Source organism: Microcaecilia unicolor, chromosome 1, assembly GCF_901765095.1.
Source record: "Microcaecilia unicolor chromosome 1, aMicUni1.1, whole genome shotgun sequence".
NCBI classification, from domain to species: domain Eukaryota; kingdom Metazoa; phylum Chordata; class Amphibia; order Gymnophiona; family Siphonopidae; genus Microcaecilia; species Microcaecilia unicolor.
In genome coordinates this window covers 670,270,905-670,284,817 of record NC_044031.1, presented here as the reverse complement: position 1 = coordinate 670,284,817, position 13,913 = coordinate 670,270,905, and the positions used below count along the sequence as shown (strand labels likewise).

General features: G+C 40.6%; 1 protein-coding gene across 1 annotated transcript in view; it reads right to left on the bottom strand.

The window, feature by feature from the left end:
* KTI12 (KTI12 chromatin associated homolog) overlaps positions 1 to 13,913 on the bottom strand; it is a 101,893-nt gene that overhangs the window by 67,945 nt on the left and 20,035 nt on the right. Inside the window, exon 2 of the mRNA XM_030187248.1 lies at positions 3,912 to 3,963. Within this exon, the coding sequence (XP_030043108.1) occupies positions 3,912 to 3,963 (52 nt within the window). The remainder of the gene's footprint in view (positions 1 to 3,911; positions 3,964 to 13,913) is intronic.

Here is a 13,913-nt window from a genome sequence, read left to right as displayed (position 1 = left end):
GTCCCAGTATGGCATGTACTTATGTACAGAAGAAGCAGATGAAGCCATGCGCCGCACCCTGAGATAGTGCAATGATCCATATTCCATGACGGAGCCTTGTTGATTATCCCAGATGGGGCAATGCTTCCCATTCCAAGAGGGATCTGTGCACTAAATGTAGAGAGAGTTTCACTAGATATACTGAGATGATACAGAGACATTCAGTGACAGAGCCATGCCCAGTCATCAGAAATTGAAATGTAAAAGGAGCTGCAACCACCAGGCACAGTCATATCCAGAGTCAGGACTAGGGCTGTGTTCCACAGTCTGGATTTAGAAAGGTTCATAGCACAGAAACAATTGTCAGTTGTTTCTTAAGTGAGACTCAAAATTTTGGATAAAGGTTACATTGCTTTAACTGTTTCACTGGATTTAACGTCAACATTCAACCTTGTTGAAGATTACAATTGAATGGTATATAGCTTTTTCCTGGTTTACTTCATTTCTCAAACATAGACTTACTCAGTATTAGCAGATCACTCTAGCTCTAAAGACCATCAAATTCAAGTAGTGGAGTCCCACTGGGCTCCTCGCTGTTGCCAGTCCTCTAATATTTTATTGCCCCATTATTGACTATCATACAAGAATTTGGAATCAATATCTACTGTTATGCGGACAATATTCTGATAGTGGCAAAGGAAGACCCTTTACACCCAGATTTGATATCTGTTCAAGACTGCTATCAGCAGTAGCCAAATGGCTAAGAACAGTGCTTAGTTTTAAGCATCAATAAGACATGTACTTGCTGGAACCCAATATTATACCAATGTTCTGGGGGATACCTATTCCCCCAGTTGAGACATTTAAATATTTAGGGATATTGGTTAACTCTCAATTGATAATCAAGTCACTGAAATTACAAGAAAAGGTTTTTGTACTTTGGAGACTACTGAGGTCAGTGAGGCATTTTGTTGATGAAAAAAACACTTCATTCATTTAATTCATTCATTTCAGTATTTATATACCGATTACACCTAAGCGGTTTACAGTTTTATTTTACAGGTACTGAGTCTGTGCCTAGTGGGCTCACAATATATTTTTTTCATGCTCTTTTATGATTGTTATATTATATCATTTTTATACACATTATTATTAATATTTATATTCTCATAATATTATTTTCATTTCATAATCCTTTTTATTTCACCCCCTTTTTTATTTTAACACATCGATCATTTATTATTCTGTTAGGCTGCTTAAACATTTTTTTTTTTATATACCTATACATATATCTATATATTTTTATGCAGACACTCGTCTTAGCTAGCTTTTACTATGTGTTCTTTGTTCTTCATTCATGCTCCCTTTTTCTCTTTCCACAAGGATAAGTAGCTCTCCGCCTTCACGCTTAGTATGTGTTCCTCTAGCGACCTTTAGGACCTAGTTAACCAGAATTTTCGCTCCATCGAGCTCTACATATGTCACTAATTGTTTTGAACGGTTGGTCACGTTATCAATTATTTTTGAATGGATGGCTACGTCACGTTGTTTTCTTTTAAATGACAGCGGTTTTAGCTGTTATAGTTTTTCGCCAGTACATACGCTTACGTTCGCCATTAGACAGCATTCAGTGGTAAGCTCTTCAGATACTTGGATCTTTTATAGGAATTGTCTGTGATGTGTGTGTCTATGCGCTTTGGTATTTCCTTGACATCTTTGGACTCATTGTTAATTTGTTTTTAACCTTCACTTTTTATGTTTTTAATTTTGGAACAATTGTACTTTATATTTAAGTTGTACATATGTTAATATATTTGTTTTGTTTTATTTTAGACCCCTGAGGAAGGCCTACTGGCCGAAACACAGACCGTGTAGGATCCTATTAAACTTTTCTGGCGCTCTTACTCCCTTGTTTTTGGTCTGTTTTGGTTTATCTTCCGCCTTTTTTGTGTTTTGTTCTGTTTTCACGGGAGATTTGGACTTCTTGTGTGCTCACAATATAAATATTCATACTTCATAAACTGCATCATGCACTTTTTGTTTCTAAGGTGGATTAATGTAATGCAAAATTTATGCACAGACCTTGAATACTAATAATATGAACGTAGAGTTACCATATTTGCTCCACCCCAAAAAAGGACAGATGCCCTGCAACCCACCACACCCTGCCCCGCCCCCTTTCACATACCGCCCTGCCCCTTTCACACACCCCTGCCCGTCCCCATCCCCATCACATACCCCTAAGGGTGTCCTATCCTCCCCTCCCCTTACTATACTGCCCTGGTGGTCTACTGACCTCTTCAGGGCAGTAAAGAGCCCCAAATGGGTCACTAGACCACCAGGGCAGTATAGTAAGGTAAGGGGAGTGGAGGATAGGACACCACTAGGACCGCCCGCCTGTTTGTCCAGACAGAGGGGAAGAATGAAAGTTCATACTCACAATTTTGCTGGCCTTACTGATACCCACAGGCCTCCTGACTCTGGACAGCTGCAGGAGCACAGAGACACCCCATCTCCTCCAGAATGCCACATACAACACTGCTCTTTTCCAACACGCAAAGTTGGAGGAGGAGGAAGGAAGTGGCAGGAGAGGGGGGGGGAAGGAGAGGAGGGACCTGGCACCATCGAGTGTACCCCAAGTCAGGTACCTCTACTGGCCTAAACACCCTCAAGCTCAACTGAACCAGGGAACCTGGAACAGGAACCACAGAAGCAGAAGAAGCCAAGAGTTGTAAGAGGCCATCCATCGCCTGCTGGAGACAGAGAATACTGAATGACCAAGGAGCGCACCATCCTATGTGGCAGAGTTCAGTTTGTTACTCATACCACCTGTTGGTAGATGGTCATAACTCACAAGTCTCTGAATTTGTCTGCTGCTGATGACAAGGAAAGGTTATTGCTGTAGTGTGATAGCTGTGACTTCTATTGCCTCTGCAATCCACTGCTAGGGCAGCAGTAGCTCGGTCTGGGAATAATCAATTCAGGTACAATGTGACTATGTTTCCTGTCTTCCTGCAGCATCATACTCCCCAAGAAAGTAAGCCATGGTAGCATTTTGTTTAATTTGATTAAAATACTCTACATGACAATTTGGAAACAACAGAATGGAACTGCCAAAAATCATTCTTCAACCAGGAAGCGAGGAAGACAAAAATGGTAGCAGAATTCAAAAATGCATAATCACAAGAGATCCCTTAATAGCTAGAGAATGGTAAAGAAATTGGATAATCTAGAACAGGAGTTCTCAACCTAGTCCTTGGGGCACATCCAGATGGTCAGGTTTTCAGTATAACTACAATGAATATGCACAAGAAAGATCTGCATACAATGGAGGTAGTGCATGCAAATCTCTCATGCATATTCATTGTGGGTATACTGAAAACCTGACTGGCTAAGGTCTGTCCCAAGGACTGGGCTGAGAATTACTGACCTAGAGGGAACAGTGATTTAACCAAAAATAATAGCAAAAATAAACTATGCTTCCAAAAAGGAATAGAGGTAACTTTCATGGGGTGTCAGTTACAACCCTAAACAGAATGGCTGTTCCCCAAGACACATGTACATCCGTAAGCTGAAGAGACCCACATTTCAACAGGGAGAGGATATATAAAGTTTTGTACATAAATAAAACATATTTGTAACACATGCTTCCCCAAAAGTTGTTCTATATATTTCTGCACCTCCAAAAAGCCCGTATATTTGTGCATCTTACTCCACCTTCCCAGCTAGACACACACACTTGTACCACACCCTCTAAGGGAGGCTGCACTCCCTTCCCCAACCAAGACAGACTTGCATAACATGCATTTTTTTTCCTGCAGCGCTCACTAATGGAACACAGTGCTAAGCACAAATACAAGGATACCTGAATAATATGCCTCCAAGGAGATGCTTATCATGTTAACAGGAAGAGGACTAGCATGTGGTCTTACCTTTCTACTTCAGCTCTCAGTGTGCCTCTTAATTCTCTCTCTTTTTGAGAATCTGTGTGCAAAATAAAAAAATCATCACTGAAGATATCACAATCCGCTGTACTTTTGCAGAAAACAGAAATGCTGAACAAGGAGCAAACACTATATCAGTACCGTGGTAAGAAAACAGCATGCCATTGGGGAAAAGAACTAAGCACCTCCAGCTGTCATGGCATGAATTGCAACATCTGTCCATCATTTTTAAGAAACCAGCCGTTAGAGACAGGCCATGTGTATGCTGTGGATTGTTTCATGAAGTTTATCAGTTTTTCAGGAACTTGGACAAACCAGCTATCACAGAATCCATCAGGAGGACAGTGGATTCAATCAAATGTCAATTTCACCAATAAGCAAACTGTTAAAATGGATTAGCTTCACAAATTAGAATAAAAGAAAAACCTTTTTCAAAACTTTCTAACCTCAGCAATGCCGACACAGCCCATAAAGTGAATGGACTGTGTCGGCATTATCGTGCAACTTTGTAAGTTCTTTGTGATTAAGGGGAGATTTTCCTCATTCCGCTGGACATCATGCAAAGACAAAAGTTAGTTATTCTACATCACTTAAAACTGCAAAGCAAATCACTAGTTCATCACTGTTTTAGGAGGTCTTCTCTTCTTGTAAGTCAGCTCATAGTAGCCACAGCACTACTTGCACAGATATAAAAGTTAACACAAGAAAAAACAGCATTCTCTCTTTCTTGTTCTATGTGCAATATGATCACTCTATATGAAGTTGGTCCCACGAAAATGTACTGTCATTTAATTTAGTTTGATATTCTTTATTTTTGTGCATTCATATGGGCTGATGTTCTTGGAATGTGTAAATTTAAAAAAAAAAACATAAGTAAAAATGTATATGTTATTAGCTAAGGGTATGTTTATAAGATATTTAAGTGAGGTGTTGAATGTTCCTCAGGCTAATTTTCCACCTCTTGTGACACTATCAGGCTTATTTTCGAAAGTGATTGCCGGCGATCTTCCGACATAAATCGGGAGATGGCCGGCGATCTCTCAAAAGCGGCCAAATCGGTATAATCGAAAGCAGCTTTTTTGACACCATTGCCGATTTCCCTTCACCACGCTGGCAAAAGTTCAAAGGGGCGTGTCGGCGGCATAGCGAAGGCGGGGCATGGGCGGGCATGGGCGTGGCTACCAGATGGCCAGCTTTCGCAGATAATGGGGAAAAAAAAGCGGCGTTACAGTATTTTGCCGGGTTTACTGGGTCCTTTTATTTTCACGACCAAGCCTCAAAAAGGTGCCCCAACTGACCAGGTGACCACTGGAGGGAATGGGGGATGACCTCCCCGTAGTCCCCCAGTGGTCACCAACCCCCTCTCACACTAAAAAAATAAAAACCTTTTTTTTTACCAGCCTGTATGCCAGCCTCAAATGTCATACCCAGCTCCCTGACAGCAGTATGCAAGTCCCTGGAGCAGTTTTTAATGGGTGCAGTGTCCACCCCCCCCCCCCCCCACCTGTTACACTTGTGGTGCTAAGTGTTGAGCCCTTCAAACCCCCCCAAAACCCACTGTACCCACATGTAGGTGACCCCCTTCACCCATAAGGGCTATGGTAATGGTGTAGAGTTGTGGGGAGTGGGTTTGGGGGGGATTTGGGGAGCTCAGCACCCAAGGTAAGGGAGCTATGCACCTGTGAGTTATCTGTGTATTTTTTAAACATTTTTAGAAGTGCCCCCTAGGGTGCCCGGTTGGTGTCCTGGCATGTGAGGGGGACCAGTGCACTACAAATGCTGGCTCCTCCCATGACCAAATGTCTTGGATTTCGCCGGGTTTGAGATGGCCGGCATTTTTTTCCATTATCGCTGAAAAAAAAAAACGGCCATCTCAAACCTGGCGAACTCTGGCATTTGGCCGGGCTAAACTGTATTATCGAAAAAAAGATGGCCGGCCATCTTTTTCGATAATACGGTTCCAGCCAGCTGTTGCGCCGCCGCCAAAATACATCGCCGGTGATCTATTTCACCAGCGACGTTCAATTATGCCCCTCCACATTATTTACCGATGAAGGAACAGAAGCAATTTGTACAAATGAAGCACTAGGTGTGAAAATTGATGGACTAGATGTTATACCTTTGTTAGGAACTTCTGATTCTGAGCAAACTATTTTGGCAATGTTAGTAATAACTCTGGAATTGTTTTCTGATACAGAATTGCTACTAAGGTTGTTTTTCAAGAATTGTCAAAGTTATTTTTCTATTTCAAAATTTCCATGGTTCTAAATGTGGCATGAGAGACTCAGAAGGCAGCAGTTTCTTTTATTGTGACCGGGGGTTTTCCAGTTGGGGACCGTATTTCTCTTGAAATTTCCTTGTAAATGTATGATTAAGTATCAGTCTGCAGACTATGTCTTTGTTGACCCTGCTCATTTGACTGCTTTTTTTTTTTTTTTGCAACAAAGAGTAGGGATTATTCTATCTAGTTTGCCTGGGGTCAAGTGGTGGAGTGGCCTAGTGGTTAGGGTGGTGGACTTTGGTCCTGGGGAACTGAGTTCGATTCCCACTTCAGGCACAGGTAGCTCCTTGTGACTCTGGGCAAGTCACTTAACCCTCCATTGCCCCATGTAAGCCGCATTGAGCCTGCCATGAGTGGGAAAGAGCGGGGTACAAATGTAACAATAAAAAAAAAAGCCCCATCTGATTGAATGCTCTTGTTTATCATTAATGGAGGAAGTAGCCTAATGGTTAGTGCAGTGAGCCGAGATCCTGGGGAACTGGGTTCGAGTACCACTGCAGCTCCTTGTGATCCTGAGTAGTCACTTAACCTTCCAATAGGGCCAGAGACAGTACCTGCATATAATGTATACAGCGCTGCATACGTCTAGTAGCACTACAGAAATAAGTAGTAGCAGTAGTTCCATAAATGAGATATGTTTTTTTGTTGTTCCCTTTTTTTCTCTCTCCTATTTTTGAACTTGGATCCTCATTGTTGACTTTAGCTCCCAGTGGAAGTGGTGGAGAAGAAAACAGTATCTGAATTCAAGACAGCTTGGGACAAGTACATAGGATCTCTAAGGGAGTGACAGAGAGAGTAGACGGCATGGATGGGCAGACTGTACAGGCCCATATGGTCTTTATCTGACTAGATTTTTCTGTGTTTCTATGTTTTAAGGCTTATATCTAGATGGCTCTTTGTTCAAGTTGTTTACTTGGTTGTTAATTTGAAATTGTTATAAAATCCAATAAAAAAAATCTTTGGAAATTGTTGAAAATAAATGGATAAAGTTTTTACAAAAATGTATTATGGCAAGAACTTTAAAAAAAAGTCAGCAAATGAACAAAAATGTTGAGCTTCGACTACCCCCAACTGCATCTCAAGACAAATATTTGTAAGGGGATGGAGGAGAATGCAAGTCAAAGTGGCATTACCACCAGCAGAAGAACTAATCCCCTCCCCATCCCACTTTTAAATTAGCTGTAAAGAAACAAGAAAACGTCCCAAGGGACTTCTGCTCATAAAGAAACCTCTGGGCAAATTTCAATCACTCAGCAAACCTTCCACTAAAATGATCTGATAGCATCATTCAATGGATTCTGTATAGGATGGGATAGAAATCGCAATACACTTCCCACTCTCTATCACACACCCCACATCCCTCAACAAAGGTAGTTACATTTTAAATATAGTTTTGTAAGGAAAAATGTGGCATCACCTCAATAACAGCAGCACACATGCCTTCTAGTGCCACAGACTATGAAGTAATACTACAAAACCCGGTCTTTCTCCTTCTCTAGTCTCCTATTCTCCTTCTTTCACTCACTCCCTAAGCAACCATTTCCACCCCTCAGTACTCACCAACTTCACATCTCTCATCTAGCGCCTGACTCTCATTCCCTCCTAACATCTAGGTGCTCTCTCTGCACAGTCTCCCTTTCCCTTCTTTCACCCCCACCCACTCCAGACCCCATCTCCAATCTCTCTCCATCCCTATTTCAATGGTTTTCAACTCAAGACTAGGACACGACCAACCAGTCTGGTTTTCAAGATGACATGCATGAGATAGATTTGCCTGCAATAAAGGCAGTTCATGCAAGTCTCTCATATCCTGAAAACTAAACTGGGATGACAACCTCTGCCTTATCAAGCAGCTTGTCTCGCACTCCTTCCACAGTATCCTATCTCCTTAGCCCTTTCCTAGTCGTTCCAGATACTTCACACCAACTTTCCTCTTCTGTCTCCCACCTTGTCCCTCCTACACTCTTTCCCTGTCTCAGTTTCTCCCTTGGCTTCCCCCCCCCCCCCCCCCCACCCTTCCAATCCTCCTCCTCACCTCCAAGTTAACAAACTGAAAACATCTCCTGCTACTATGGGGCAAGATGGCAACATATGATTAAATGCTCCTCCTGCTACTAGGTTGGGGGCACAATGAAAAAGGAGGCTCAGAGGACAAGACAGGACCGTACTGCACCCCACTGATCAGACAGAGATTCTGTTCCGATCCAATGTCCAAAACTAGGGTGGCAAGCCAGGAAGTAGCTAAAATGTTTCCTTAACTTCATAATATCAAACTACTGGAGCAGATCTATATATATATACACTTCATGATAAAATTATCTAAAGAGAGTCATTTTAAACGTCAAATAATCTCCCCCCTATCAAGGTTCTCTAAAAGGAATTCCTATCAATTTGGGGCTGAAAAAGTAAAAACCCTGGTTCCTTCCTGGCTTAAGGGCGAGGTTCATTTGTAGTGGAATGTGTAAAACCAATCCCCTGGTTACTGTTAATTGCTTTGATATTGGTTTTTGGAAGAGTGGCATATCAAGTTCATTAAACATTAAACCAATTCGGAGACTCTGCCCCAGGGGAAAACAGCATGAGCACCCTCTGTATTTTGTCTACAAGATAATCTGAACCCAATTTATACAGAACTTTAAAAGGGAGACATAACATTTTAAATTGGGCTCTAAAAGGCAGCAGAGGTTAATGTAAATTGGTGAACACAGGAATTATATAATCCCTCATTAAACAGCCAAACACCATGGCTGCAGAATGCTGCATCATTTGCAAGCCAAATAAGTGTTTCCTTGGCAAAACCACAAAAAGGGAATTACAAAATTTATTTATTTGCAGACATTTATATTCTAGCAACCCAAGAAATCCAACATGAATACAACAAATGGATATCACAACATATAAATCATACAAACTCTCTGTAACTGAGAAACTAGATCTTGGAAGCTTCCTGAAAATAAAAGTTTGACTGAATTAACAGGTCAGATGTGGCATATATTTATTTATTGATGATGATTATTATTATTATTATTATTATTAAAGAATCTGTTTATAGAATATAAAGTCATTACAAGTACAACAACATCAGAGTGACAAAAGGGAACATAGGACATAATGAAGAGTCCCCATTTCTCCCAGAACCCACCCCCCCTTCAATCCCTAGTATTGTTAAAGAATCCTTTCATTACAGCTACAAACATAACAGACATATGAAGTGAACAGTTCAGCAAACAGCTATAGCTCTTCCTCCTCCCCCCCCCCCCCACCACAAACCCCTCTTTCAAGAAAACCTTCCCAACTGTTAAAAGAACCAGAAACAACCCTGAGCCTATAAATGAACAACCTCCTCATTCTCACTGACCCAACCTCTGACAGGTTTTCTCACATTATCCTGAAATGTATTAAATACTTGGCTTTGTGCTTTAGGAGATATTGAATATAAATATGGTTCCCAAATGGATAAAAACTGTTTTTGCTTCTTAGGATGATGCTTTACTCCATGCAATTTCCACAACATCAACAAATGGAGTTTATTCTTCCAATAACATAATGTGGGAGGTGAATCTTGCAAACAACGGTTTAATATACATTTCTTCCCTACAACATAAGCTTTCTCCCAAAAGACACATTTCCCTTAACCTCGAGCTCCCAGTACCGATTTGGAGTTAAAAATAATCCCCTCTATCAATCAGCAAAGAGAATGGTTCAAGAAGCGTAAATAAACCGCCTTTACGAAGAGATTCACCCAAGTAGAACAAACAAGTATTTAAACATTTGCTTGATGAAAAGGAAAGAAACCTCTTAATATTTGAGCATTTAACTATGAATGTTATAATACATGTAATTTAAATGTTACAATTCCTGGTTGGTGTTGAGTTTTTACTGGGAAATCCAATAATTGCTGGCCACAACACACTAAAATCAATTTTCTTATCAAGTGTAATACTTTACCACCAGCGGCAAAATTGGAAGAAGCTGCCATAGTGGAACAAAGCAAAAACGCCTGAGGCTAAAAGTTAGATGGTTGGTTTAATTCTGTTTCAAGCATGACCAAGTTACAGAAAAGGTGCCCTAAATGACCCAAGGGACGAAGGCATGACCCACCCCCCAAAGATGTGACAGAAACGGTACAAACCAGCCTTTATGACAGCTTCAGGTTATGACCAAACCTTTTAGAGCAGCAAGCAGGTTCCTGGAGTAGCCTAGTAGTTGGTGCAGTGCACTGTAGAGAAGGGGACCCAGGCCCCATATCCCACTCTAACTGGTATACTTATGGTACAGAATGTGTGAGCCTTCCAGAAACCTACTGTAACCACATAGGTAACACCTACAGACATAAGAGCTATTGCAGTGGTGTACAGTAGGTTTTTGGTGGGTTTTGAAGGGCTCCCCATACAATATAAGGGGGTAATGGTGAGATGTATGCCTGGGGCCTTTTATGTATAGTCCACTGCTCTGCTGGGATGTCTGTGTGGCCAGTCTGCTAAAAATGCTGCCCCCTCCCCCCCCCCAATACATCCCATTGACTTGTTTTTGTGTGGTTTTTTCCCCTTGGACTTTTTTTTTTAATGGTCCAGAAAGATAGGCGCACTGAACACAAAAACATCTAGCAAATTGTCATTTTTGAAAGAAAAAGTTGAGACTTTTTCTGGTTTGAAAATAGCTGTGTTCGCTACTGGATTTTTGAACGTTTTACGCAAAACGTCCAAAATTGGATTTAGACATCGTATTGAAATTACCCTTCTACATATAACTATATCTTTAACCTCCAAATATTATATCTGTAGCAATCAAAAATTGTGTCCTTAAGATTAATTAGTATTTTGAGGAGGAAAAAGCCTTAGTCTATACAAGCACTACTTAGTGTGGTGCTTACTCATTCGATCATCGGCTGAAAAAAACCTTCCTTCTGAACCCTTAAGTCTTTTTAGTAGCAATTCTTATCAAAAATATAGTTTTTCTAAGAGTTTATAATTTGTTCAGTAAAGGTTGTATAATAAATGGGACAAGGTGGTATACAATATTTTTTTATTACATTTGTACCCCGCACTTTCCCACTCTTGGCAGGCTCAATGCGGCTTACATGGGGCAATGGAGGGTTAATCTAAAACAATAAAATAAAAAAAACTCTCTTTAAAAAAAATAGGAAAGCACAAAAACAGCCATGCGACAAAAACAGAGAATTGAGGACACTCTAATACATAATGCAATACATAAGTTCATGTTTCTAATGTACCCTATCAGAAGGTCATGTCTTGAACTGTATGAAGAAGGGTGTCCATGTTACTAGAAATCATTCTGTCCAAATCATTATAAAATAAGACACTAAGGAATGATGCCGTGATCTCCACTGGACTGGAGTGTGGACTAAATTGTCTTTTATGCAGTGTATGTTGAGCGGGAGGATTGTAACCTTTTATCTAATAATTATCATTTAGCCAGATACAAAAAAGTAGAGGTAAATTTAACAAAAATTGCTTAGATTAAATTGATAGAATTATCCAGATCTGTTATACGCTAATGACCTGTTTGACACTTGCTCTATGTCCAAGTCACATATTGTGATTCTTCCAGCTGTTAAGAAGTGTCTGTGTAGCTGCATACTGGTGCTCCCTTCCCAACCTTCTAGTGCATGTGAGCAGAGGGGAGGAGGGTGGTTTGAGGGATTAGAGAAGCTGAGCAGAGAATGGGAGGAATATAAAGAGGGGGATGCTGCGTAGGGGGAGAAAGGAAAAGATGGATTTTGTGCTGCAAATATTACCACTCCCAAAGGAGGGAGCACTGCTGGAGCAGTCATCACAAAAGGTTCAAAAGGGGTGTCAATTTCAGTTTTAAGGTTGAGGGCTGCCTAGAAAAGTATATTACCATATTATCCAGACTAAAGTCACTCCTTTTATATAAGTCGCAGTGTTTAAAAATGGTTTAAAAATGCATAAACTTAATAAATATATTACTCCTGTATATAGGTCGCCGTCGCCTCCCCCCCCCCCCCCCCCCCCCCCGGATATATGCAATGTGCCAATTTTGCTGAGAATAGGCCAAAATACACCAACAGGCGCCAATGTATGTTGCTGAGATTAGTCCATAAATATTAAAATGAATTGCATGAAACATAGTAGTAAGTAAATTTATCTTGGATGACAGATGTTATTACATTCAGAGCATGTTTAATAAATTTCCAAAATCAAGCATTGGCTAAGGGCATTCATATGAAAAACCATCAAAGTCCTCATCCTCAGTGTCACTTTCAAACAGTCCAGAAATTTCAGGTGGCAAATTATATACTGTTAGTCATGCTATGAATTAATTTATTGTATCTTCTGCCTAGATTTACTACAAATGAGCATAATTAAACCCGCTTCTTTGTTTTCCCAGTTAATACATAGATTGCAAGTTCTGTTAGGTAGACAGACTTTTTATATACATTTCTTATATTACTTACATCCTTTGAAGTTCCTGTTAAAAACAACAACAAAAAAACAGAACAAAACCCTGCGACTTACAGTCCAGAAAACACAGTGCTTCTATTTCAAATGGTTTAAATTACATTTAGCAATTGCTCAGGCCTCTCTTGAACAGTTCTTAGCTGTGAATGGATAGTTCTTCTGTTCCTCTCTAAGGGGTCCTTTTACTAAGGTGTGCCGAAAAATGGGCTGCGCTAGTGTAGGCGTGTGTTTTGCAGATCCATTTTTCAGCATGCCTTTTTTAAAATTTTTGCCGAAAATGGACATGTGGCAAAATAAAAATTGGTGCGCATCCATTTTGGGTCTGAGACCTTACCTCCAGCCATTGACTTAGTGGTAAGGTCTCACGCGGTAACCGTGTGGTAATTGTCTACACTCCTAGAATAACTATTACCACCTGGTTTCCGCCACACGCAGGAAAATAATTTTTTTTTTCTGGCGCTTGTATTGGGTGCGCGTAAAAAAAAATCACCTGATGCGTGTTGGGCGTGCATAGGCGCCTACACGGCTTAGTAAAAGGGTCCCTAATTGTACTTATAATGAGCATTGCCCTTTCATTAGTGGTCCCTAATTGTACTTATAATGAGCATTGCCCTTTCATTAGTGGGCCATCGAATTGGTAGCCAATGAAGGCTTAAGTTTAAAGCGCTGACCTTGGGTTTGCCATGTTGTATGTGAGGATGCTCCACTGTGTTTGGAGGAGTAGCCTAATGTTTAATGCAGTAGCCTGAGAACCAGGTTCAGTTCCCATTTCAGTTCCTTATGACTCTGGATAAGTCACTTAGCCCTCCATTGCTCCAGGTACAAAATGAGTACCTGTATATAATATGTAAACTGCTTTGATTTTAACCACAGAAAGATGGTATATCAAATCCCATCCCCCTTCCCTTTAGTGGAATACCTCTACTTCAGGAAGGAGGTGAAATCCTGGCTGTTCTCCCAAGCTTTTAAAACATAGGGTAACTGACTATGCACTCATTCTGCACCTGGACTAGCTTGCTACACACGATGTATCTTAGACCAATTCCTTATATCTTTTAACTGTACAAAGAACTTACCTTGAGTTTAGCCATCCATTTATTTATCTCAACTGACTCTGTATCACCCATCTTGTCCCCATCTATATATCTACACTTGGCCCCTCAGCTACATGGTAAGCTGTATTGTAGAAAAGCATTGGCATCATATCTGTTAATTGAATGTTCTAATGCGTGCTTATTAGGTATAACAGCATTATGCTAACGTATT